The sequence below is a fragment of the Hylobates moloch genome, unplaced genomic scaffold, assembly GCF_009828535.3.
Source record: "Hylobates moloch isolate HMO894 unplaced genomic scaffold, HMol_V3 SCAFFOLD_15, whole genome shotgun sequence".
Taxonomy (NCBI): domain Eukaryota; kingdom Metazoa; phylum Chordata; class Mammalia; order Primates; family Hylobatidae; genus Hylobates; species Hylobates moloch.
The window spans coordinates 33021405-33046963 of NW_026652290.1; the positions used below are offsets into that span (position 1 = coordinate 33021405).

Below are 25559 nucleotides of genomic sequence, written 5' to 3' on the forward strand. Positions count from 1 at the left end.
TGTCCCAAAGAAACAAACTAGAAAAACATGAAACCCTACACTAATACAGGCAAGAGTATTCAGTCTGATGCTAACACTCCATGAATGTATGGTTGGCCTTACCATATTTACATATGATTGATTATATATTTCTCTTGCTTGTTAGAGTATCCTGAGAATCTGCCCACCTTGAAGGTAATTACTCTTACATTTATATTTTTAATTATTAACTGCATATACCAATATACATCATGTGCTAATCATTTTGTTTTAAAACCCATTCAGGCCACAATTGAAAATAAAGATTCTGTTCTGAATACAGCCACCAAAATGAAGGATGTACAAACATCCACACCAGGTAAACTTTGCAATGCAGATTTAACTCTGGAAAGAAGTACATTAATCTATTTCTAATGCTCATAGTCTTTCTATTCTCAATTATTTCACTTTTTATATTTTATTTCAGGATTACATCTAAATAATGCAGCTGTTATCATTTTTATTTATGTTTTCAAAAATGAGATTTACATGCATAAGGAAAATATATTTTTAAAACATAAGGTTTGTTTTTTTTATTTGGAGACAGAGCTTTGCTCTTGTTGTCCAGGCTGGAGTGCAATGGCTCAATTGTAGCTCACCGCAACCTCCACCTTCCTGGTTCAAGCAATTCTCCTGCCTCAGCCTCCCGAGTAGTTGGGATTACAGGCATGCACCACCATGCCCGGCTAATTTTGTATTTTTAGTAGAGACAGGGTTTCTCCATGTTGGTCAGGCTGGTCTTGAACTCCCGACCTCAGGTGATCCTCCCGCCTCGCCCTCCCAAAGTGCTGGGATTACAGGCATGAACTACTGTGCCTGGCCTAAAAATATAAGGTTTTATTCAGATGTTTCTCCTTTTACATTTTGATACTCTGAAGTTTCCGATTTGGAATTTCAATAGTTTTTAGCGATTTAAAGAGGTTCATTTTGATACTGTAAAATATTTGTTTTGCTTTAAAAGTCAGTTCAAATTATGGCTTTTAGCTAATGAAATGTTTTATTTGATAACATATTTGTTTTGTTTTAACTTTTATTGGTTCTAGTCAATTTTGTTATGCTTATTATATTAAGCCAATCCGATGTTCTGATTAGCACACTGTGTGTCTGTGTGTGTTACTTTATTTTTTTGTTTTTAATTTTAATGAGTAAATTGTAGGTGTTTATGTTTATGGAGTAAATGAGATATTTTGATACAGGCATACAGTGTGTAATAATGACATCATGGTTAATGGGTTATCCATCACCTCACGCATTAACCATTTCTTTGTGCTGTCTTTTAATTTGTACTTCCTCAGTAATGCTAAATAGTACAACAAGTTATTGCTCACTGTAGTCATGTTTTTGTGCCATAAAATACTACATTTTATTCATTGTTTCTAACTATAGTTTGTACTTATTAAGCATCCTCATTTCCAACCACCCCCACTCCCTTCCTAGACTGTGGTAATGGTGATTTTTCTCTTCATCTCCATGAGCTCTATTTTTTAAATTTCTCACACCTACAAAGGACTGACAACATGTGAATCCTTCCTTTCTTTGCCTGGATTATTTTACTTGACATGATGTCCTCTTGTTCCATCCATGTCATTGCGAATGAGAGGATCTTATTCTTTCATGTGGCTGAGCAGTATATGTATCACATTTTTAGAACCCATTGGTCTGTTGATGTACATTTAGGTTGATTCCAAATTATGGCTATTGTGAAAAGTGCTGCAATAAACATGTCAGGGCAGATTTCTCTTTTATAATACTGATTTTCTTGCTGTCGAGTAGTTACCTAGCAATGGGATTGCTGGATCATGTGGGTAGTTGTATTTTTAATTTTTTGAGGACTCTATACTGTTCTCCATAGTGACTGTACTAATTCACAATGCCACCAATGGTGTATGAGGGTTCCACTTTCTCCACATCCTCACCAGCATTTCTTAATGCCTGCCATTTGGATAAAAGCCATTTTAACTGAGGTGAGAAGATACCTCATTGTAGCTTTGGTTTGCATTTCTGTGACGATCAGTGATGTTGAGCACCTTTCCATACACCTGTTTGCCATCTGATAGCAGTTTGAAACATAACAGTGTCATTTTGCTACTATTTCTGAGCATGTTTCTAGCCAGAGGGAAAGGAACACAAGTTTAGGAAATAGAAATTATACATGTAAGATACTACTGCTAAATTAAGAGGCTTTGCTCTTTATTTGTGGTGGGAATAATTTATGAGAGCTATATAGAAGTGTTGATATTAGTTAATCAAATGAAATTTATTTGAACTAAGAAACTTTGACTGATTTTACTAAGAAACCTATTTTTTTAATAGGATCACAGTTCCATGAAAGTGCCTTAGAGATTAGCATGGTATATCAAATCAAACTAATTTTAGAAACAAAAAGTTACAGCGTTCATTCTTTGAATAACAAAACCAAAATAATCAGTGAACATTGCACTGATTTTGAATTATAAAATGTTATTAATAAGTCTGTGGAAATTTAATTTTTTCATTTTTGACAATTATTTACACATTGAAAGCTTATTTTACACTTTTTTTTTTTTTTTTTTGAGACGAAGTCTCGCTCTGTCTCCCAGCCTGGAGTGCAATGGCACAATCTCGGCTCACTGCAACATCCACCTCCCAGGTTAAAGCGATTCCCCTGCCTCAGCCTCCTGAGTAGCTGGAATTACAGGCACATGACACCATGCCCGGCTAATTTTTGTATTTTCAGTAGAGATGGGGTTTCACCATGTTAGTCAGGCTGGTCTCGAACTCCTGACCTTGTGATCCACCTGCTTCAGCCTCCCAAAGTGCTGTGATTACAGGTGTGAGCCACCACACCCAGCCTATACACTACTTTTGATGTGGTTTATATATCTTCTTGCATGAGTGGATTCAGAAACTTCTTGACAGGGCCAAACTGCAGGATACAAGCAATGTAGACATAGCAGTAGCCTACCTAGGAATGAAAAAAATGAATAGTTTTATTAATTTTTCTTCTACAACTGTCCATCTAAGCTGATTAATTTTAAACAGTTTCTCTGATGAGAAATAAATTATATATTTACTGGAAGTGCCTTCACAACTTTGTACTTCCTAAATAATAGGAAAAATAGTTGGACATGATAAATGCTTGTAGTATAATGGTGTAATTGAATCTGATGTATTGCATTAAAGATAGGCCATAGCATCCTCCCATCAGCTTTGACACTTACTCTCTCAGGATCATGATTTGCTATTTATAAGGATCATTTTTCTCATTATCAGTCAACATGTTTACATTGGAATAGATACACTCTTCTATTTTAGTTACAGTTAGTTGAGACATAATCTCACTTTTGAAACCTTAACTACATATTTTATAAAACCTGTATTAAATAAAACTGTTTATCTGAGGAAAGATAACCAGAATCAAGGAAGACTTCACATAGCTGTCTGAGTCTTAAATTATGAAAGAAATTTGTCAGAATAGTTGAGGAAAATTTTTTAGATATAAAGAAGAGACGGCACATTGATGAAAGTGTAAACAGTAGCAGTCATTTTGGAAATGATTAATAATGAACAGCAGGCTCAATGTGCTGTTACAAAGGTACTATTGTGAAGTAAAGAACAGTGTGCTGTTACTTTTTCTGTTTCTATTGGATTTTTACATTTTGTTTTATTTCTGATGGTTTTGTTCATTGATGTTGGGTGGATGAATTTGTGAGTGAATCTTTGACCATGTTTGCATGGCTTGAACCTGGTGACATCTAGTGCCTCCCCAAGTGGTTTGCTGAAGTTTTGGAGGATTAAAAGCATTTCTTAAAGAAGTAAATATTATACTAAAGATTAAGCTTTGTTTAAACACATTTATTTTCTGGTTTTAGAAAGACTATGGCTTTTTTTTTTTTTTTCTGAGACTGAGTCACGCTCTGCTGCCCAGGCTGGAGGTGCAGTGGTGCGATATCGGCTCACTGCAAGCTCCGCCCCCTGGGTTCACGCCATTCTCCTGCCTCAGCCTCCTGACTAGCTGGGACTACAGGTGCCCACCACCACGCCCAGCTAATTTTTTGTATTTTTTAGTAGAGACGGAGTTTCACTTTGTTAGCCAGGATGGTCTCGATCTCCTGACCTCGTGATCTGCCTGCCTCGGCCTCCCAAAGTGCTGGGATTACAGGCGTGAGCCACCACGCGTGGCTGACCGTGGCTTTTATCTAGCTGTTCTGTGTAGCTCATTTTAACTAAATATATAATCTTTTTAGCAGAACAAGACTTAGAAATGGCATCAGAGGGAGAGCAAAAGAGGCTTGAAGAATATGAAAATAACCAGCCACAGGTATGTAAAAATTTAAAATCAAATTTCTGGTTTAATCTTGTTTTCCTTGCTTTGGTAATACAGCATATTTGAAATGAATTTACCTTTGGATTAGCCTTTTAGTATCAGTTGATTATAATTTAATATTTAATTTTAAAAACATTTAACTAGTTATAAAACTTAAAATAGTGTTGGAATCTATAGCAACTTATATCTAATCTTTACCCTTGGAATTGAGTTAAAAAGTTCCTGATATTGTTTGCACTTCTATTTTTATAACTTCCTATTATAATAAGGTAACATCAAATATTGAATTACAATTTTAGGCAATAGAAATTATGAACAATTTAACATGATGACCACCGTATTGGATTCAGATTAAAGGAGTAATTATTACTAGCGGTTCAAACTTTGCAGTTTTTTTAATTGCCAGTCACTAACACCAAGGTTAATAATTTATTTTCCCTTTTGATCTCTGGCTTCAGTTTCTATGTTCAGGGAGAGAATGGGTCATAAAATCAACCCAACTGGCTATCAAGAGAATTATACCTTGCAGATTGGCACCTTTGGTATTAACGTACAAACAATAACTGCCTAATGTATTTCAATATAGAAAATCTATAAATATTGTTAAATTTATTAAATCCACTGTCATTAGTAGACCTTAGAACTTAAGCCTATAATCAATATAAATATATAACACTGTCAATCATATTACAATATGTAATTTGCATTAAAATGTAAGAATTTGCTTTTCTTACTGACTGGTGTTGATTTTGGCTCCTAATAATTTAAAGTTTGCCTAATCATTAGTGAGTAATCTTTGGAAAAAGCACTCAAGTGTACACTGTATGTATAGTGATAAAATCTTTTAAAGTGACAGTGCCTTTATAGTACCACAAGTCATCTCCTAATTCATTTTTGGGAAATTTAACACATAATGAATTAGTCAAGTTTAGTCCAAACAAACAGTGACAAATTAAAGTTTCATGGTTTATGTTTTTCACTTATTTTAGGCTAATGCAAATTATTTTTCACTTCTTAGTTACAATCCAGTGATTTGGGAGTAGGTAAACATAGATTAAGAAGTTTAATATTAAACTTTAATTATTTTTAAATTTTTCTCTTTTTACACTTCATTATTTAAAGATAAAGTTATTTTTAAAACGTGTACTCTGACAGAAAAGACATCTGAGAAACAAAACTAGCAAATTTATCTTCCACTTTTGCATGTGCAAAAATGTCTCAACAACTAGTAGTGAAAAAGTGTTGTGATAGAAAGGACCTCTTTATATATGCAGGACTTACTTGTGCACAAAAATATGAGAGAATGTGGATCAAACAAGACAAATTAGGGTAAAAAAACTTTAAAATTCATCACAAAAAAGTTAAAGCAGTTTTGGTGAAATTTGTGAAAATTACAAAACTGCTTGTATTAAGGAAGAGCAACTACATAATAATTCTACAGGAAGAACAAACTTAAGTAAATACCCTCTAATTTGGCAAATGATTCACCTGATTGTCAGGAAAGTGATGCATCTGGCATGTCTGTCTCTGTAGTAGTCCAGATATTTCCTGAACATAAATAACCCAGTCTCAAAAATGCCTTTCTATCTCATTCATACTCTGGGTCCCCAGAATATGCTTGCCAGTCACCTTCGGAGCTTTGTTTAAATGGAAATAAAGTAGACTGTGAAAATGACAACAAACCAGATACTGAACATGTTTTTAACCCAGACAAGGAAAATTTTTATAATGATACAGAAAGTACGAAAGCAAGAAACCCAGAAGTAGTTATGGTTGAAATAAAAGAAGACAAATAGATTGTTAGGCAAATGACAAAAAACCAAAACACCACTAATTGGAAATTAAACATCAGACATATGCCTCAATTTAGTGATTCAAAAAGCCTTTTAGATATGTGGCTTACCTGCTCCAAAGAAATGAAGCATGTGATTAAAAAAAAAAAATTATGGTGTTTCTGTTGTTAAAACACCACAGTACAAAACCAATACAGAATGTGTTCCAGAAGCTGTTATATGACAGCTGTAGTGCAAATAAGTATGAAAGCATAAAACTTGAATTAGAAAATGTGCATTATTCTCCACCACATGATGACAGAACATCAGCAGTATGTCTAGAAGTGGAATTAAGTGATATATGCAAAGATTTAAGAATGAGGTTAGCATATTACAAGTAAAGTAGAGTTCCTGGCTTTGGAGAAAGTTCAACTTCAAAAAGACTTAGAGGGTCACTTGCTGCTACTCTGATTTTTCTCTTCACCAATTATTTGATCCATTTGAATTTTTTACGTATGAAAATCTCTTGTGTAAAATGGGGTTATCTAAATACATAATTGTATGTATAAATAGATTGTTTTTGCAATTAAAATAATTCAAGCTCAGAAAGACATTCTCTTAATCTTTGTTCCTTAATTAACCCAAGTCTCTCTGTCAGTTTTCTAAATGGCATAGGAACTGGGAAACTAATTTATCCATAGACCATGTGGTCTTCTTAACTAGAGTCAACATAAAGGAAATTGCTTAAAAAAAAGTACAGAACAAGAACCTGTGTTTGTGCTCATATAAACAGATGGGCAATTCCCACTTCTGTACATTTAGTATATGCTATAAATATTTTGGGGACATTTTGAAACAGTGTTATTTATTTTGTAGGTGAAAAACCAAATACATTCTAGGGATGACCTTGATGACATAATTCAGTCATGTCAAATAGCCTCAGAGGATGATGATTTGCTTTGCTCTAATTGTAAGAAAGTCATATTACTCATTGATCAATATGAAATGAAGTGTAAAGGTAGGACCAATGCATAAATATAAGGCGTTTTAAAAATCCTATAGCAATGTATGCACACATTGCTTAGCACTGTACCATAGAGTACTGATATGTTACAAGAATGTTCATCTCAGAAATATGCCTTATGTTAAAATAGAATGAAAACAACTGTATCTTTTACCTTCTCAGCCAAAGAGCTATGATCATTTCACTGTACTTTTCTCAGTGTGAATGGCACACCCAATGTGTTAGTTTACTCTGCTTCTCTTCTATGCCATTACCCATTTACCCATGGTCAGGTTACCATTTCCTCCCACCTGAAATACTGTGATAACCTTCTAACTGTCTTTCCTACTATTCCACCTTCCAAAACCACGGCCTGTTCTGCAATCATAACTATATAGTTGTAAAAAATCACACCGGATCATGTTACGTGCTTGCTGAAAACCCAGCTGCCATTTATTGCTATAAGGTATGGATCTCAGTCCTTGAGCTTTATTGCCTACCCTTCTCTGTGCCACAGCCAGTGCCTTAGGTGTTTGCTCCTACAATCAGTAGCTTTAGTGTGGTATAATTGATATGCGATAAAGTGCACACATGTAAAAGTTACCATTTGATAAGTTTTAACAGATGTATACACATGTGGAACTATTACCATCATCGAGATAGTCAACATATATCCATCACCCACTAACGTCTCCTCATGGCCCTTTATATTCCTGTTTTTAAAAGCTGCTAAATGGTTTTCCAAAATATTTGTACTATTTTCTATTCTCATCAGCAGTAAATGACCATTCCAGTTGCTATGTTGTCACACTACTGCCGTGTTTATTTTTTTTAATTTTAGTCATTCTGATGGGTGTATTATGTATATTATTGTGGGTTTAATGTACACGATCCTAATGACTAAAATGTTGAGCATCTTTCCATGTGTTTATCTGCCGTCTGTACATCTTCTTTGTTGAACTGTCTTTTCAAATCTTTTGCCATTTAAAAAAGTAGGTTGATGTTTTCTTACTTGTTGAGTTTTATTAATTCTGTATGTATTTGGATACTATTACTTTTTAGCTACTTTTTTACAAGGGTATTTTTGCCAGTTTTTGGGTTGACTTTTCACTTGCTTTGTAGTATCTTTTGAAGAGCAGAAGATTTTAATCGTAATGAAGCCCAATTTAATTGTTGAATTACAGATTTTGCATTTTGTGTCATATGTAAAAAATGTTTGCCTAGCACAAGGTCACAAAGATTTTTCTTATGCTTTGTTCTAGAAATTTTATAGATTTGGATCTTACATTTAAATCTGTGCTCCATTTTGAGTTTCCTTTTGTATATGGAGTGAGGTGAGGTATGGATTCAAGTTCACTTTTTGGATGTGGACAGCCAATTGTTCCAACACCACATGTTGAAAAGGCTATCCTTTCTCCACTGCATTGCCATCCTGCCTTTGTCAGTCATAAGCTGGTTGCATATGTGTTATTTATTTCTGGACTGTCTATTGAATTTTATTAATTTGCAGATGCTCCCCAAATTGTGGGAAACCCAGTGTTTGAGTCAAAAGCAATTTAATACTTCAGTAAACCCACTGTAAAGTCAATAAGTCAAACCACCTTAAATTGGGGATTGTCTGTATTTGACTTTCTTTATACAGGTTGAGCATTGCTCATTTAAATATCCCAAATCTGAAATACTCTAAAACCCCAAACTTTTTGATTGCCAACATAGACACCACAGTGGAAAAATTCTACATCCGACCTCATGTATACAAACATTGTTTCATGCCCCAAATTATTAAAAGTATTGTTTAAAATTACCTTCAGTCTTTGTGTATAAGGTAAATATGAAAAATAAATGTATTTTGTGTTTAGACTTGGGTCCTATCCCCAAGATATCTCATCATGTATATGCAAATATTCCAAATCCAAAATCTGAAAAACTTCTAGTCTGAAGCATTTTGAATAAGGGATACTCAGCCTGTACCTATGGCACACTGTTTTGGTTACTATTGATTTATAGTAATTCTTGAAATGAATCCTCCAATTTTGTTCTTTGTTCTGTTTTGACTATGCTAGATCCTTTGCATTTTCACATAAACTTTAGAATCAGCTTATCAATAATATAAAGACTGCTTGCTTGTTGGAAATTAAGTGGGGATTGTGTCATATTTATAGATTAATTTGGGGAGAATTGACGTCTTAACAATACTGAATCTACTCAATAAAGTGTCTGCTTTTATAGAGGTAATATTTAATTTTCTCAGTAGTATTTTGTAGTTTGTAGTTTATAGGTGTTTTCATATGTTATCAAATTTATCTGTATTTCATTTTTGATGAAGTTGTAAATGATAGTTTAGTTAGTGTAGATGTATTTGACTTTCTTTATACAGGTTGAGCATTGCTAATCCAAATATACATTTTTATAAAACTATAGAAAATGATAGTTTTAAAAATTTCATTTGATTGTTTATTGCTAGCATATAGAAATACAGTTAATTTTTCTATATTGAATTTGTATCCTTCAATCTTATTAAACTCACTTATTAGTTCTGGCACATTGTTGGTAGATTTGATCAGATTTTCTTCATAGACCAAAGGTTGTTAAACCTTTCTTTCTCAAACTACCCTCTTACTAAGGATAGTGAATATTTTAGACTTGTGGCAAAAGGGTCTCTTTTGCAGCTGATAAACTCTGCCATTTTAGTGTGAGAGCAGCCATAGATCATCCATAAATTAATGAACACAGCTGTGTTCCAATAAAAGCTTATCAGACAAGAAGCTGGTCCACAGGTTGGGGTTTACCCATACCTATTGTATGGTGATGGTTGTGTATAAAGACAATTTTATTTCTTTTTTTAAACTTGGATGCCTCTTATTTCTTTTTCTTGCCTGACTGCATTAACTAGAATCTTCAGAACAATGCAACAAACAAGTAGTGAAAGCAGACATTCCCATGTTCTTCCTCATCTTATGGGAAATGCATTCAGTTTTTCACTATGATGCACGTTAGCTGTAGATTCATCATAGATGTTGTTTATCATGCTGAAGAACTTCCCTTGGATTCTTATGTTGCTAAGAGTTTTTCTCTTTGAAACATCAGGAGTAAATTTTATCAGATGCCTGTATCTGTTGGGATGATCCTATGGGTCTTCTCTTTTAGTTCATTTTATGGTAAATAATGATGATGTTTCAATGGTAAGCCAACCTTCCATTTCTGGAATAAACCCCATTTGTTTATGATGTATTACCTTTTTATTATACTGTTGGATACAATTTACTAAAGTCTCATTTAGAATTTATTATAAAGACTTTTATTTTTTAGACCAGTTTTATGTTCCTGTCAAAATTGAGAGGGAGGTTCAGATATTTTTTGTATACCCTCAACCCAATACATGTTTAGCCTCCTTCATTACCAGTATCCTTCACCATAGTGGTAGTTGCTATGATAGATGAGCCTAAATTGACACATCACAATCACCCAAAGCCCATAATTTGCATTGGGGTTCACTCTTGGTACTGTACATATATGGATTTGGACAAATGTACAATGACCTGTATCCACGTTATATAAATTATTTTGACTTCCCTAAGAATCCTCTGTGCTCTGCCTATGTATCTTTTCCTGCTGTCTCTTACCCTTTGGCACCCTTTTACTTTATCCATAGTTTTGCCTTTTCCTGATCATATAGTTGGAATCATACAGTAAGTAGTCTTTTCAGATTAGCTTATGTCACTTGGTAATATGCATTTAAGGTTCCTTCACATATTTTCATGAATTGATTGCTCATTTCTTTATGTGTAGAGTGATATTCCACTGTATGGCTGTGTAACCACAGTTTATTCACTCCGCTATTGGAGGATACCTTCGTTGCATCACAAATTGGTTGAATTTTTACATTCGTGCTCATGAGGGAATTTTCTTGTTGGTAATATTTTCTGGTTTTGGTTCAGGGTAAAGCTAACATTACAGACTGAGTTGAGATATATTCCTTCTTTCTGTTTCTTTTGGGAGAGTTTATGTATAATTGTATTATTTTCTTCCAGAAATGTTTTGTAGAATTCACCAGCATAGCTAGCTGGGTCTGGAGTTTTCTTTTAGGAAGGTTTTTAACTATAACTTAACTTTCTTTTATAGATATAGGGCAATTCACATTATCTATTGCTTCTTGATCGAGATTTGCTAATTTTCATTTTTAAAGGAATTTGTTAATTTTATCTAAGTTGTCATGTTTACTTACATAGAAATTATAATATCTTGTTATATTTTTAGTATCTGTAGAATCTATAATAATGTCACATTGTTTATTTCTGAAATTAGTAATTTGTATTGTTTCTTTTTTTCTGAGCAGCCTGGCTAAATGGATCTTTTTCACATTTATTGATCTCCTCAAGGTGTTTTGTGTTGTTGATTTTTTTCTATTGTTTCTTCTGGAACCAACAGTATAACAAAATACCATAGACTGGTTCAAACAATGGAAGTTGATTTCTCGCAGTTGTGGGGTCAGCAAAGTCCAAGATCCAGATGCTGTCGTGTTTGGTGTATGGTTAGGGAACACGTCCTTGTTCATGAATGAATTCTTTTTCTCTGCGCCCTCACTTGGCAGAAGGGGCGAAGGAGATCTGGGGTCTGTTGTATAAGAGCACTAAGCACTAATCCCATTCATGAGGGCTTGGCTATCATGACAAACTACCTGTAAAAATCCCCCCTCCTGAACATCACACACTGGGGACTGTTGTGGGGTGGGGGGAAGGGGGAGGGACAGCATTAGGAGATATACCTAATGCTAAATGATGAGTTAATGGGTGCAGCACACCAACATGGCACATGGATACATATGTAACAAACCTGCACATTGTGCACATGTACCCTAAAACTTAAAGTACAATAATAATAATAAAAAATCCCCCCTCCTAATACCGTCACATCTGTGATTGGCTTTCAGCATATAAATTTTGGGGAAGACAAACATTCAGACCACAGCAGATGTTTATTATTTCCTTTCCTCTGCTTGCTTTGGGTTTAATTCACTCTTGTTTTGTCTAGTTGCTTAAGGTAGAAGTCAAGGTCATTGATTTAAGACTCTTCTAATATAGACATTTGGCAGTGCTAAAAATTTGTATTCAAGTACAGCTGTAGCTGCATTCCACAAATTCTGGTTGACAAATTTTTATTCAGTTCAGAATATTTTCTAATTTCTATTTCTATTTTCATTACCTGTTTGACCCAGGGTTATTTAGATGTGTGCTACTTAGTTTCCAAATATTTGAGTATTTCCCAGAGTTATTTTTGTTATTGGTCTTTAATCTGATTGATTTGTGGTCAGGGCACATACTTTGTATGACTTAAATCCTTCTGACTCAATCCTTTGAGAGTTGTTGTATGCCCTAAAATATGGTCTATTTTGGTAAGTGTTCCTTGGGTACTTGAAAAGCATAGTGTTGTTCAAGTCTATTCTCGCTGATTTTCTGCCTTCTTGTTCTATCACTTATTGAGTAAAGGGTATTGAAACCTCAGATTACTTAGAAATTGTCTGTTTCTTTTTGTAGTTCTATCCACTTTGGTCTCATATATTGTGAGGCTAGTTTTTTATTAGGGGCATAAAGACTTAGGATTGTTATGTTTTGTTGATTAACTGAACCTTTTACTATTGTGACATGACCTTTTGTTATTTATTGCTGGATTTATTTTTTGCGATGAAATCTACTTTGGTATTAATACAGCCACTCCTGCTCAGCTGCCTTTGGCAACTGTTAGCATGTATCTTTTTCCATCCTTACAACCAATTTGTGTCTTTACATTTCAAGTGCATTTCTTATAGGCAGCCTGTAGTTGGGTCTTGCTTTCTTGCTGAGCCTGACAGTCTGTATTATAGTTGAGGTTCTTAGACAAGTGTCATTTATAATGTGATTACTGATATAGTTATGTTTGTCTAGTAGCTGTTTGATTGCTATTAGTCCCAACTGTTCTTTGTTCCCCTTCTTTTCCTGCTTTCTTTTAGATTAGTCAACTGTTTTTTATGATTCAATTTTATATATATTTTTGGGTTTATTAGAAATAACTGTTTTGCTATCTTAGTGTTTAGGATTTTTAGTATATAATTTTAACTTATCACAGTTCACCTTCAGTAATATTATACATCATAGATGGTATAAAAAATGACAATGATACATTTTCATTTTTTTCTGTCCCAGACACTTCCTTCCTGAATCTGTGGGATTATGGTTTGTATTAAGGTTAGAATATTTTTGGCCATATTTTCTTGAATTTTTTTTCTGTCTCTTCTTTTTTATTTGGGGAGTTACCTATTAGCTGCTTGAAAGTTTCTTGCAGTTTATCGTGTCAAATTTAGGAATTTTTCCTTTGTTATCTCTAATTTGTGTTTATTTCCATCCACTATAGTTTTTACTTCTGACAATGTAATTTGCATCTCTACAAGTTTTTTTTTTTTTTTTTTTTTTTTAAAAAACCTTCCCTGCCTCCACTTATTGTCTTGAGTTTTATTTGGAGTACAGAGATTTACTTATAATCTTTCCATTCTTGCTTTTAGATTTGGGGTAATTCCTCACTCCTGAGGCAAGACCTTTCTGAATATTGATTGTCCTGTGAAGTATGTGGTATTTTGGCCTGGCTCATGGGAATGGGCCCTCTTCCAGTCATTGTGTGAACCCTAGACATAGTTTCTGCTACTTTTCTTTAACTGTTTTTTATTTTATTTTATTTTCCGTTGTTCTTAGGAAGTTTCCTAGCACACAAGCACTTTTCACTACTCCACTAAATACCCAAGAGGGAATCTCTGTACATCTCCAGGATTTGTTTCCTGTACTGCTTTTTTCTCTCCAGTTTTCTGTCCTGTGATCTCTATCTGCTTGGGTTTTACTAGCCTCTCAGCTTCATCACCCCAGCTCTATGTCAGATTTTCTCCCTTTGTCATGGCCTTGAACCTCTGTCAAAACTCTCTCAAAAGAGCTGGGACATTTGTAAGGCATGCTATATTTGTTTTCTGTCTTTCAGTGATCACCTACCATCTTCATTGCCTGAAGTCCACTGTGTTGAAAATCATTGTTTAATATATTTTGTCTGTTTTGTTTTTTATTCATTCAGATAAGACAAAAAATCAGTATCTGTTACTCCATCAGAGCTAGTAACAGATTGCAGCAGAGCTTCAGCACAGCACATGCTGCAAACTGGCCAGAGTGCTTTGCTTTCCTCTTTGCTTAACTGCTTCTTTCTCATCCTTCATTTCTCAGTGTAGCATCTCTTCCTCAGGGAAATCTTCCCTGGGTGAAGTATAGATCAAATTATCTTATGCAATCACATAACTATGGTTTTTTTTTTTACAGGACCTATCTGAGTTTATAACTGTCACCTTTTTATCTTGGTTCTTCACTATACTTTAAGCTAAAACAATAGCAGAGGTGTTGTCTTATCTGCAAAGCTTACTATAGTATCTTCCACCTTGTAGGTACTCAATATGTACATACTTGTTCAATGTATGAATGAATACATGTTAAAAATGCACGGTCCTTTATATCCAAAAATCTACTCATGTATTTTATCTCTACTTTGTTTTTTCCTGGTTACAGATTGTGTTCGCCTATTGAAAATTAAAAATACATTTTGTTTATGTAAAAGATCAATAGAACTTAAAGATAACCACTGTGAGCAACTTAGAGTAAAAATTCAAAAAATGAAAAATAAGGCTCGTGTACTACAAAAGCGACTATCTGAAAAAGAAGAAATAAAATCGCAGTTAGAGCATGAAGGAATTGAATTGGAAAAAGAACTCTGTAGTTTCAGGTATGACCTAGTTTTAAATAAATGTTTGAACTATTTGTTTTATATTAAAGACATATAAGGAGAAGTTTTGTAATTGCGAACTTTCCTTCTAGGATTTAACAGGGAAGAAAGCTTCTTAATCTTATGGAGTGTGAAATTATTGGATATAATATCACAAGTTCTTAATTGTGAATATTTCTCTAATAATTAAATGCATATTCTTTTAAATCATAGTTTTAATGGCTGTACAGAATTTTACCCTTTGGAAATCTCATTATTTAATTGATGAATTGAATTTTAGGTTTTAAAAAGTTTTTGTAATAATGCTACAAGGAACATCTTTTATATACACATAGTTTTCTACATTTCTAATTATTTACTTTGGATAAATTCTTCTGGTTAAAGTATAGAAACTTTTTTAGATCTGTTTTAGATCTTTGATCAATATTTCTAAATTGTTCTTAAGAATGTTTATATTAATTTATAATTCAACCAACAGAGTATGAAACAGATATTTTTCTTTACCCAGAATAATTATTTAAAAAATTATCAGCCGGGTGCAGTGGCTGACGCCTGTAATCCCAGCACTTTGGTAGGCCGAGGTGGGCAGATCACGAGGTCAGGAGTTCAAGACCAGTCTGCCCAACATAGTGAAATGCTATCTCTACTAAAAATACAAAAAATTAGCCAGGTGCTGCTATGTAGATAAAATTAATTCAGTTTTATGCTGAAGACATATATTATTCTTTATTGTTTAATTAAATATTAGATCTTGTGTTGTTCCAAAACAGATTTTAAAATTGGTTATAAAATACATACTAATCAACAGGATAGACTGAAAGTGTTACCCAAAAAAACAATCTTAAAAAGATAACCTAGTCTTGGATTACAGTAATCTGCTGATACATGTTTCATAAAGACATCGAAAATGCTATCTTACAATGTAAATTATGTTTAAGGATACTTGAAATGAATAATTCATGAAGATGAAAATGTATTTCTAGTGAATGTATCAACTTGTTTATAAAAAGTAACTTTATGTTAATTAACTCTAAATGATTCATCCTAATTGAGGAGTAATTACTGTGTGAAGAAAAGATAATTTTTATCTTGTAACTTTACTGAATAATTTTCAACATCCTTTTTCATAATATTTGCTAGAGTTACTAGTAACAGAAACTTATGCAGGATGTTCTTTTATCAATACATTTCAACTTATGCATGTCCTTTGGATGAGATTGAGGTGAGAAATTAAAAACATGAGAACTAGAAAGAAAAACAGTATTTAAGAACATAGAAACTTTATTAGGATAATAACCAACGTATGAATGTTTTATTTTCTAATATCAACAAAGAGAGTCAAACTCTGTAAGATATTTGAAGAGATTTATTCTGAGCCAAATATGAGTGACCGTGGCCCCCGACACAGCCCTCAGGAGGTCCTGAGAACATGTGCCCAAGGTGGTCCGGGCGCAGCTTGGTTTTATTCATTTTAGAGAGGCATGAGACATCAATCAAATACATTTAAGAAATACATTGGTTTGGTTCAGAAAGTCAGGCCAACTCAAAGCTGGGGCTTCCAGGCTATAGGTAAATTTAAACATTTTCTGGTTGACAATTGGTTGAGTTTATTTGAAGAGCTGGGATTAATGGAAATAAATGTTCAGGTTAAGATAAATGATTGTGGGGACCAAGTTTCATTGTGCAGAGGAATCTCTCAGCAGACTTCAGAGAGAGCAGGTTGTAAAATGTTTCTTGTCGGACCCAAAAGGGTGCCTGGCTCTTAGCTGATTATCCCCTGGATCTGCATAGAAAGGAAGAAAAACAAAGGGGAAAGGGGGTTCTCTATAGAATGTGGATTTTTCCCACAAGAGACTTTGCAGTCCAGTTTCAAGACATGGCAAGGAAATATATTTTGGATTAAATATTTTCTTCCTTGTCTCATAATGTTATGCCAGAGTCAGATTGAAACGCAAGTCACAATATACAGGGTCAAATAAAACCCTTCTGATGAGAATCCATGGTTTGTAGCGCATGACTCCCTGGATCCCTTAGGTAGGAATTTGGGCAAGATAAAAAATTAGAGCTTAGTCCTCACTGATAAGATAAATTCTAAGATAAGTGTATTTACAGATTTGCCATACAGCAAGAAAAAAAGAAAAGAAGAAATGTTGAAGAGTTGCACCAAAAAGTTAGGGAAAAGTTAAGAATAACAGAAGAGCAATATAGGATAGAAGCTGATGTGACAAAACAAATGAAACTGGCTATCAAATCAGCGGAGGTGGAATTGAAGACAGGACGAAATAATTCAAATCAGGTAAATTAATGTTTGGTAAAACTTCATATTTCTACTCTTATTAATATTACTTATAATATCTCTTTCATTTAATGTATATTATTTAGGCCTAAACAATCCCTAAATTTTATTTCATCTTAAAAATGAATCATGGCATTTATAGCTACAATTATTTGTAATAAATCTTGAAATACTTTATTTTAGTTCAAAGGCCTTTTGAAAACAATGCTATTCTATAATATATACTTAATGATATTGTAACTATTTTGTTCCTAGTGACATAGTTCAGCATATTTTCCCTATTTCCTGTTAATTACATTTCAAATGTTATGGAAAAGAAATAAAGGTTATCACAATAGCAAATAATCTCATGATTTTCTAAGAAGAGCTTTATAAATTTAATTTTCTTGACTTTTGGTGTCTTGAAATAAAAGATTATTTTTGTATGTATATATCTACCTCACAGAAGTTACAGATTTGGTGGAAGAGCACTAGGAGTAGAGTCAGAAAAGCTGGGAAAAATCCTGCAGCTTGCTTATATTTTTAACCTTTTGCTATAGAATTATAACTAAATGAGTTCATTGATTTGTGCATGTAAAAGTGCTTAGTACAATGCCTAGACTTATCATTTATCAATAAATGTCATTCTTAAAACTGACCATAACAATATTAGAAAAGTAGAATATCTATACAATATTTTAGAAAAAGGGAACTTAAAGAATTTGGAAAATGTCATTCATCTGTCCAAATATCTGCCAAGCTAATGCTCTCACTATAGGGAGAGGTATAGTTTGGATGTTAGAGTGTAAACCCAATTTTTTAATGTGGTCATAGTTATTAATTCTTTATGCCTTGCAATTTGTTTTAATTCATTAAAAGCTTTTTTTAATCCTGAATTTTAAAAAAATTATCTAATGGTTTCTTTTTTGCTTTCATGGATTCACTGTCTTCAAATAAACTTTTGAACTTTGGGGAATTTACGCTGTATGAGGTTTGAGGTTTTGACTCAACTTCTTTTTTTCCAGTTAGATATCCAGTTATGGCAACCTCTCATTGTATAAATGTACAGGTTATTATTTAATTTCAGAAGCAATCACAGTATGTTATCCTGTTGGATACTAGTTACAAGTTTTCTTTGTTTTACTTAGATTTCTGAAACTGATGAAAAAGAAGAAGACCTGCTGCATGAAAACCGCTTGATGCAAGATGAAATTGCCAGGCTCAGGCTGGATATAGACACAATAAAAAACCAAAACCTGGAAAAGAAATACTTAAAAGACTTCGAAATTGTGAAAAGAAAGCATGAAGACCTTCAAAAGGCTGTAAAATGGAGTGAGGAAACATTAGCAAAAACAATAGCCTGTTATAGTGGACAGCTTGCTGCTCTGACAGATGAAAACACAACACTCCGTTCCAATCTGGAGAAGCAAAGAGACAGCAGGCAAAGACTGGAAGCAGAAATGCAATCATACCGTTGTAGACCAAATGCTGCCCTATGTGATCGTGATCAAAGTCACTCATCAAAAAGAGACCAAGAGCTTGCTTTCCAGGGCACAGTAGATAAATGGTGTCATTCACTGGACAATTTTAATTCTTGTGTTCTGATTCTTTCTCAGCAAATTTCTAAAGCTGAGAGTAAGTCCAGAGTCCTCAAAACTGAGCTCCATTACACAAGAGAGGTTCTGAAAGAAAAGGCTTTGGTTTTTGAACACGTGCAAAGTGAGCTAAGGCAAAAACAGAGTCTAATGAAGGACATTGAAAAAATGTACAAAAGTGGATACGATACGATGGAAAAATGCATAGAAAAGCAGGAAAGATTTTGTCAACTAAAAAAACAAAATATGTTGCTTCAAGAGCAACTGGATGATGCTCGCAACAAAGCTGACAATCAAGAAAAAGCAATACTTAATATTCAAGCCAGAGGTGATGCTAGAGTACAAAACCTTCAAGCTGAGTGCAGAAAGCGCCGTCTTTTACTAGAAGAAGACAATAAAATGTTGGTCAATGAATTGAATCATTTGAAAGAACAAGAATGCCAATATGAAAAAGAGAAAGCAGAAAGAGAAGTAAGTATCAAGAAAAATAAGTATTTTTCAAACTTCCTGAAGTAAAATTTAAAGTAATATTTGGTTACAGCTGAATGTTGGGTCTAGTTGAATATAAAAAAGGATACATATGATAAATATATCTGCTATATCAGCTTAGAAACATTCCTTGTTTCCAGCAAGTCAAAGTTAGAACTGAGAGATGCTTTCCTCTGATTAAAGTCAATGTGTCACTTATAAAATTTTAAGTTATAAAATGTTAATATAGACTAATATTAATAATGTAGTCTTATACTGCTGAAATAATAATTTTAATGTATTTATGTTGCAACATTTTAAGACCATGATAAGTCAGATATATGGAAATGCTCATACCTAGAATGGTATTTTGAAATTGATTCAATTAAGTGGGGTACTTTGACAGTTAATTCCAGATTTCCTAGATGAACTGAAATGTATTCCCTATTTCATAATTACTTTTCTCCAGTAGCTTTAAATATGTCTTAGTTGGTAAAATTTTGTTTTTCTTCATGTCAGTTTGACTTAAATCTGAAACCATTTCAATCTCAAATTATGTATAGATATGATCATTCTATTCTTTAAAGGCATCTAATTTTACTTATATTATAATATGGGGAAAATGCAGCAAATCTTAGCCAAATCATCTTTGATTTAATCTTCCCACTGGCATTTATAATTTTTTCAGTTTTTAAATAAAAAATTTGCTCATAATTTTTATTTCAAGGCTCAATTACTATCATTTGGATATAACTTTGTCCAGGACAAAGAGAGGCATAGCTATCTGTGATTTATTAGTTTGACACTGGATCCCCATTTTCAGACTAAGGAGGATTTCAGACTAACGAGGAGTGGCAGGATTCACGTAGAGTAGGAATGGAGTGAGTGGGGAGGAGAAATATAGCAGCTGAGTCAGGACAGGAGGTGGAGGGCAGGTTACTTAGAGGATCTAAGGCCACTGGAATTTTACTTTTCTTCTGAGATAGACGTCTATTGGAAGGATTTAAGCAGATGATTTAATGTGAGGAACTCTGAGGTTGATTTGAGTTTCTAATAAAAAAAAAAGAGGGAAATCATTCCACAATGTGTAATTTCCTACCATCAGTCTCACCCACATATTCATTTCTTTTTGAGACTTCAGAAGGTTTTTAAGCATTGCAGATTGATCAGGGGAGGAATGACTAGTGGGCTGAATATGTTGTGTGAATAACAATACCAGTTTGGCAGGAAGATAACACCTTCTGTATCCTTAACTGGATTCAGTAATACACAGGGATGTGTACACATGAGGAAAAGAAGGTGAATCGGTCTGTATGGTGATATTTTTCAAAGTGTATGCTTTAGAGTTAAATATTATTAATGGTTTAATAATAAGGTGATTTGTAAAATCAGTAACAAAAATAACATCTTATCAGGTAGCTGTGAGACAGCTTCAACAAAAACGAGATGATATCTTAAACAAATAATCAGCAACAGAAGCTTTGCTGGATGCTTCATCGCGTCACTGCATCTATTTAGAAAATGAGATGCAGGATTCAAGGAAGAAATTAGGCCAGATGAGAACTCAAGTATGTATGATGTATGAAATTTTGCACGCCAACAACTGTTAATCTGTAGCTAGTTAACTAATATAAAGTGTTTTGGGGTACTAATTTTAGTGGATGGCTTTCTTTTGTATTTTTATTATAATTAATTTTATTAAAATTTTATAGTGGATGGCTTTCTTTTGTATTTTCCTTATTAATTTTATTAAAATTTTATTATAACACACCTATATCTTAATCTCTGGCTTTCATTCTGCCATTTTTTATACACATATTTTTTTCTTAAATATTTAACCTTAGGAAAGTTGACAGTTATGCATCCTTTCTCACAGAAGTTGAGAGAGTTTTTTTTCCTGTTAAACAGTCTATTTTTAATGATTTCTCTGTTGGCATGGTGAGGCAAGCCAGATTAATGCAGAGGATAATGTCTAATGGAATGTTTCAGAAAATTATCTTATTTTTAGTCTCTACTTTTCTGAATGTATAAAGAATCTGTGTATACTTATTTCATAGATTTCAGGTTAACTTGTTCAGAAAGGCCATTTTACTGAATAAATTTTTATTTCGATGAAAATCCTTACTCTCTTTGTATTGGGCTCAGAGAGCACACTCTGTCTCTATATGAATATGGACAGTTAGCATTTGCCACCATGTATCTATTTTCTCTTATTTATAGAAAAAGCTAAACTAAAAAGGGGGTTATAGAAGATCAGCAAAGGATGGGTTTGAGATGTTTGGGTTGGTTAAGTGGGCATTTAGACAACAAGGCTTCTCCTTTGGCCTGTTTAATGGACATCTTTGCAGTTTAAGATGATGCTTTTAAATTAGTTCTCTCCTGATGATGACTTGAGTCCTGCTATTCAATGGGAGAGTCAATAAGATCCTGTAGGATCTTATTTGGAACTGACTTTGTCGATTTTAATTTTGTTACTGCTTGTTTTTAAATTTTCTTGTTGTTTCCCTAGAAAGGAAAGATGACGCTTAGTTTTAAATATTTAAAAATGTGCAAACTGCTTTGCTATAATAAAACTAAATGCATACATACAAAAAATAAAATTATAGTTGATGTGGTAGTGTTTGGAATTCAAAATATAAATGCTTAGTCTTTCCACATTTTACCAGTTTGTAAGTTTGAGTATTTAACTGATAAAATGTAATTCAAAAGCAAGAAAAATGTTGTGTTTTAGTCCTAGATCAGGGGTCTGTGAGCTTTTCTGTAAAGGATCAGATAGTATTATTTAAGGCTTTGTGAGCCATAAGATCGTTGTTGCAATAATTCAGCCCTGCAGTTATAGCACAAAAGTAGCCATGAACAATATGCAGATTGAAGGGGTATAGCAGTGTCCCACTAAAATTAATTACAAAAAACAGGTAATGAGATGATTTCTCCTAGATTATGACCTTTTTTAAATAAAAAAAGATTGTGATAGTCTAAAATATTTTATATATATTTTGTTGATTCATTCATCTACTGATGGACATTTAGGTCATTTCCAAATGTAATTTTTTTTAATTCTTTGTTTTAGTTTCAAGAAATACAGGATCAACTTATAGCTACTATGAGATGTACTGAGGAGATGGAAGGCGACGCACAAAAGTAAAATTTGAAGCAGCACACAAAATAACTTGAGTATTTATAAAGCAAAAGAGCACTATAGTATGAAAATTGTATCAGTTATGATAATAAGTGTGTCTTTGTGAAGCCAAAAAAGTTTCATCTGTAAGCTATATTGAAATACATCATTTTTCTACATTATTCCTAAATTTTGCATATTATCAACAAAACACAGGTAGAAAAATGACACAGTAGCCCAATCATCTACTTTTGCAATCGCTAAGAATTTGTGTAATTATACCTTCAGAAGTTTGTTTAGAATTTACATGATTTAAAAAAAATGATGTGTGAGAGTAATTATTTTAAAATGCACATTTTAGGCTTGAAGTAGAAAATGCCATGATGAGAAAAACTATTAAAAAAACAGGATGACCAAATTGAGCGGCTTGAGAAAATCCTGCAGCATTTAAGTTTGGTAAGCTGATCTCTTAATTTCTGTCATACTGAAAAGGAATTTTATTTTTCCAGTAGGACGGGTTAAATATCCTTTGTCCAAAATGCTTGGGACCAAAAGTAGATTTTTTTCAGATTTTGGAATATTTGTATATACCTAATGAAATATCTTGGGGATGGTACCTGAGTCTAAACATGAAATTCGTTTATGTTTCATGTATACCTTATGCACATAGCCTGAAGGTAATTCTCTACAATGTTTTACAGTAATTTTTTGCAGATAACAAAGTTTTTACTGTTTTCACCAGAGCCTGTCACATGAGGTCAGGTGTGGAACGTTGCAGTTGTGGTGTCATGTCCGTGCTCAAAAAGTTTCAGATTGTAGAGCATTTTGGATTTCAGATTTTTAGATTAGGGATGATCAATCTACAGTACAGATGCTCCTTGACTTACAGTGGGTTTACATGATAATGTCTCTTGTTTGACTGAAACATTATAAGTAATATTGAATTTATTTCAGATGCGGCAGGTGTTCAAGAGCTAGATGAAGGTATGTTGCCAAAATTTATGAATTAAATTCAAAAATTCAAATCATTGATTTCTGAAATAAACTCTAAGTAGTGAACGGTATTCCTCTCAATTGCTTGGTTAATAAATGCTACATTAAATATTTTTTCTTACACACATCTAGTGAAAGATGTGAAAACATAAACATTCATAGTGAAGAGTATACTTGTGCTTTGTTAATTTATCATGTTCCATAGCTTTAAAAAAATCACTAGAAGTCTGTGAATCCCTTTTTTTCTGGCCCTCCACTTTTCTTCTGCCACCCCTGTAGAACTGTCAGCCTGCACACTGAAACTGTTCTCAGAAAACAAAGGCATCATCAGCTTCTCAAGGTTAAGGTAGTGATTTAAGGCTAACAGACCCCACACTCATGTGATAATAATTAGTTAAGCAACTACAGGTCACAAGCAGTCACTTGACCAGTGACATTTTAAATCTCTAGTCATTGACTTTGTCATTGGTTTACTTTTGCCCCTGGGAAAAGTTGAAAATTTCTTAGCATGGAATCAAAACTCTCACATCAGTGTGGTTCTTATCAGGTTATTCAGCCTTATCTTTCACCACTTGCCATACTCTGCCCCTTTGTTCTAGCATCCAGCCAAACTAGACTACATGGAGCTCCACAGTGATCGTCTTCACCTCCAGCTCTTTGCATTTACTTCTTCCCTCTAGCCTACGTGTGTTTTCCTTCCCCTTCAGATATCAACCTATGAATTGCCTCTACCAAAAAGCCTACAATATTGACACAAACCTGAGCTAGTATCCCTTCTATGTCTTCCAATAAGTGCTGTCTTATGCCTGTCATTGTATGTATGACTCTGTATGGGAATTGCCTCTTTGTTTTTTCAGATTATAGCATACAGTTGTTGAGGGGTGGACCGTATCTTTATCTTGTTATTCCAGTGCTTGTCCTAGTACCTTAGCACATGGTTGCTGAATACATGAATGAAGAGTGAGAAACCAGAAGCTCTGATACTTAACTGCCATGATAATGAATTCAGTGTGCAACTATGGGCAAATTATATTTAATAGTAATTGCATATTGTACATATTTTTCATTCTTATTAACACTGATAAACTTTTCAACTTATACTGACTTTCTCTTAGCTAACTGTGAAATCATTTAGATAAAGAATATAATTCTTTTTCATTCTAACTTCTGAATTTAAATCTGAATCCTCTATAGCAGGGGTCTCCAACCCCCAGGCCACAGACAGGTCCATGACCTCTTAGGAACCAGGCTGCACTGCAGGAGGTGAGTGGCAGGCAAGCGAGTGAAGCTTCATCTGTATTTCCAGCCACTCCCCGTTGCTCACATTATCACCTGAGCTCTGCCTCCTGTCAGATCAGCAAAGGCATTAGATTCTCATAGGCGTGAAAATCCTATTGTGAACTGCACGTTCAAGGGATCTAGGTCACATGCTCCTTATGAGACTCTAATGCCTGATGATATGTCACTGTCTCCTATCTCTTCACGATGGGATCATCTAGTTACAGAAAAACAAGCCCAGGACTCCCATTGATTCTACATTATGATGAGTTGTGTAATTATTTCATTATGTGTTACAATATAGTAATAATAAAAATAAAGTGCACAATAGATGTAATACGCTTGAATCATCATCCTGAGACCATCCCCAAACCCCCATCTGTGGAAAAATTATCTTTCACAAAACTGGTGCCTGGTGCCAAAAAGGCTGGGGACTGCTGCTCTACAGCTTCTGCACTAGAATCTACTAATGAGTAAAATCTAAATCAATAACTAGTTTTAAAAGCATAACAAGAATATGTGCTGGCTGGCTGCAGTGGCTCATGCCTGTATTCTCAGCACTTTGGGAGGCCAGTGCGGGTGGATCACTTGCGGTCAGGAGTTCAAGACCAGCCTGGCCAATATGGTGAAATCCTGTCTCTACTAAAAATACAAAAATTAGCTGGGTGTGGTGGTACATGCCTATAGTCTCAGCTACTTGGGAGGCTGAGGTGGGAGAATCACTTGAATCCGGGAGGCAGAGGTTTCAGTGAGCCAAGATCGTGCCACTGCACTCCAGCCTGAGCGACAGAGTGACTCCATCTCAAACGCAAAACAAAACAGAATACGTGCTGACAAAAAAATCTAAAAGATAATAAAATTGTATTACTAGGCTGTTAACATGATATTTTGTTTCCCATTAAATGTGTGACATGCAAAGATGTTTATTAAATGAAAATATTTTTGTAT

The 25559-nt window shown here is 33.9% G+C and overlaps 1 protein-coding gene across 2 annotated transcripts; it reads left to right on the forward strand.

The window, feature by feature from the left end:
• LOC116483407 (ankyrin repeat domain-containing protein 36B-like) lies at nucleotides 1-24556 on the forward strand. 2 transcript variants are annotated; one of them, XR_009210019.1, is made up of 12 exons: nucleotides 1-174; nucleotides 265-337; nucleotides 4245-4318; nucleotides 6973-7114; nucleotides 14671-14884; nucleotides 16997-17180; nucleotides 18308-19225; nucleotides 20638-20790; nucleotides 22293-22363; nucleotides 22702-22796; nucleotides 23295-23324; nucleotides 24528-24556. XR_009210019.1 is itself a non-coding variant. In XM_058428753.1 (8 exons), exons 2-8 carry the CDS (start codon nucleotides 310-312, stop codon nucleotides 20686-20688), a joined length of 1611 nt encoding a protein of 536 aa, XP_058284736.1. In that variant the 5' UTR covers nucleotides 1-174; nucleotides 265-309; the 3' UTR covers nucleotides 20689-20873. The 2 variants fall into 2 exon arrangements, 1 of the variants encoding a protein (XP_058284736.1); XM_058428753.1 differs by lacking the exons at nucleotides 22293-22363; nucleotides 22702-22796; nucleotides 23295-23324; nucleotides 24528-24556 and having other exon boundaries at nucleotides 20638-20873.
• Nucleotides 24557-25559: the final 1003 nt, after the last annotated feature.

Coding starts and splice junctions, on each gene's coding strand:
- LOC116483407 (XM_058428753.1), top strand. CDS start 310: ATGAAGGATGTACAAACATCCACACCAG. Junction 14,885..16,996: donor AAAGAACTCTGTAGTTTCAG/GTATGACCTAGT, acceptor GTGTATTTACAG/ATTTGCCATACAGCAAGAAA. Junction 19,226..20,637: donor AAGAGAAAGCAGAAAGAGAA/GTAAGTATCAAG, acceptor ACATCTTATCAG/GTAGCTGTGAGACAGCTTCA.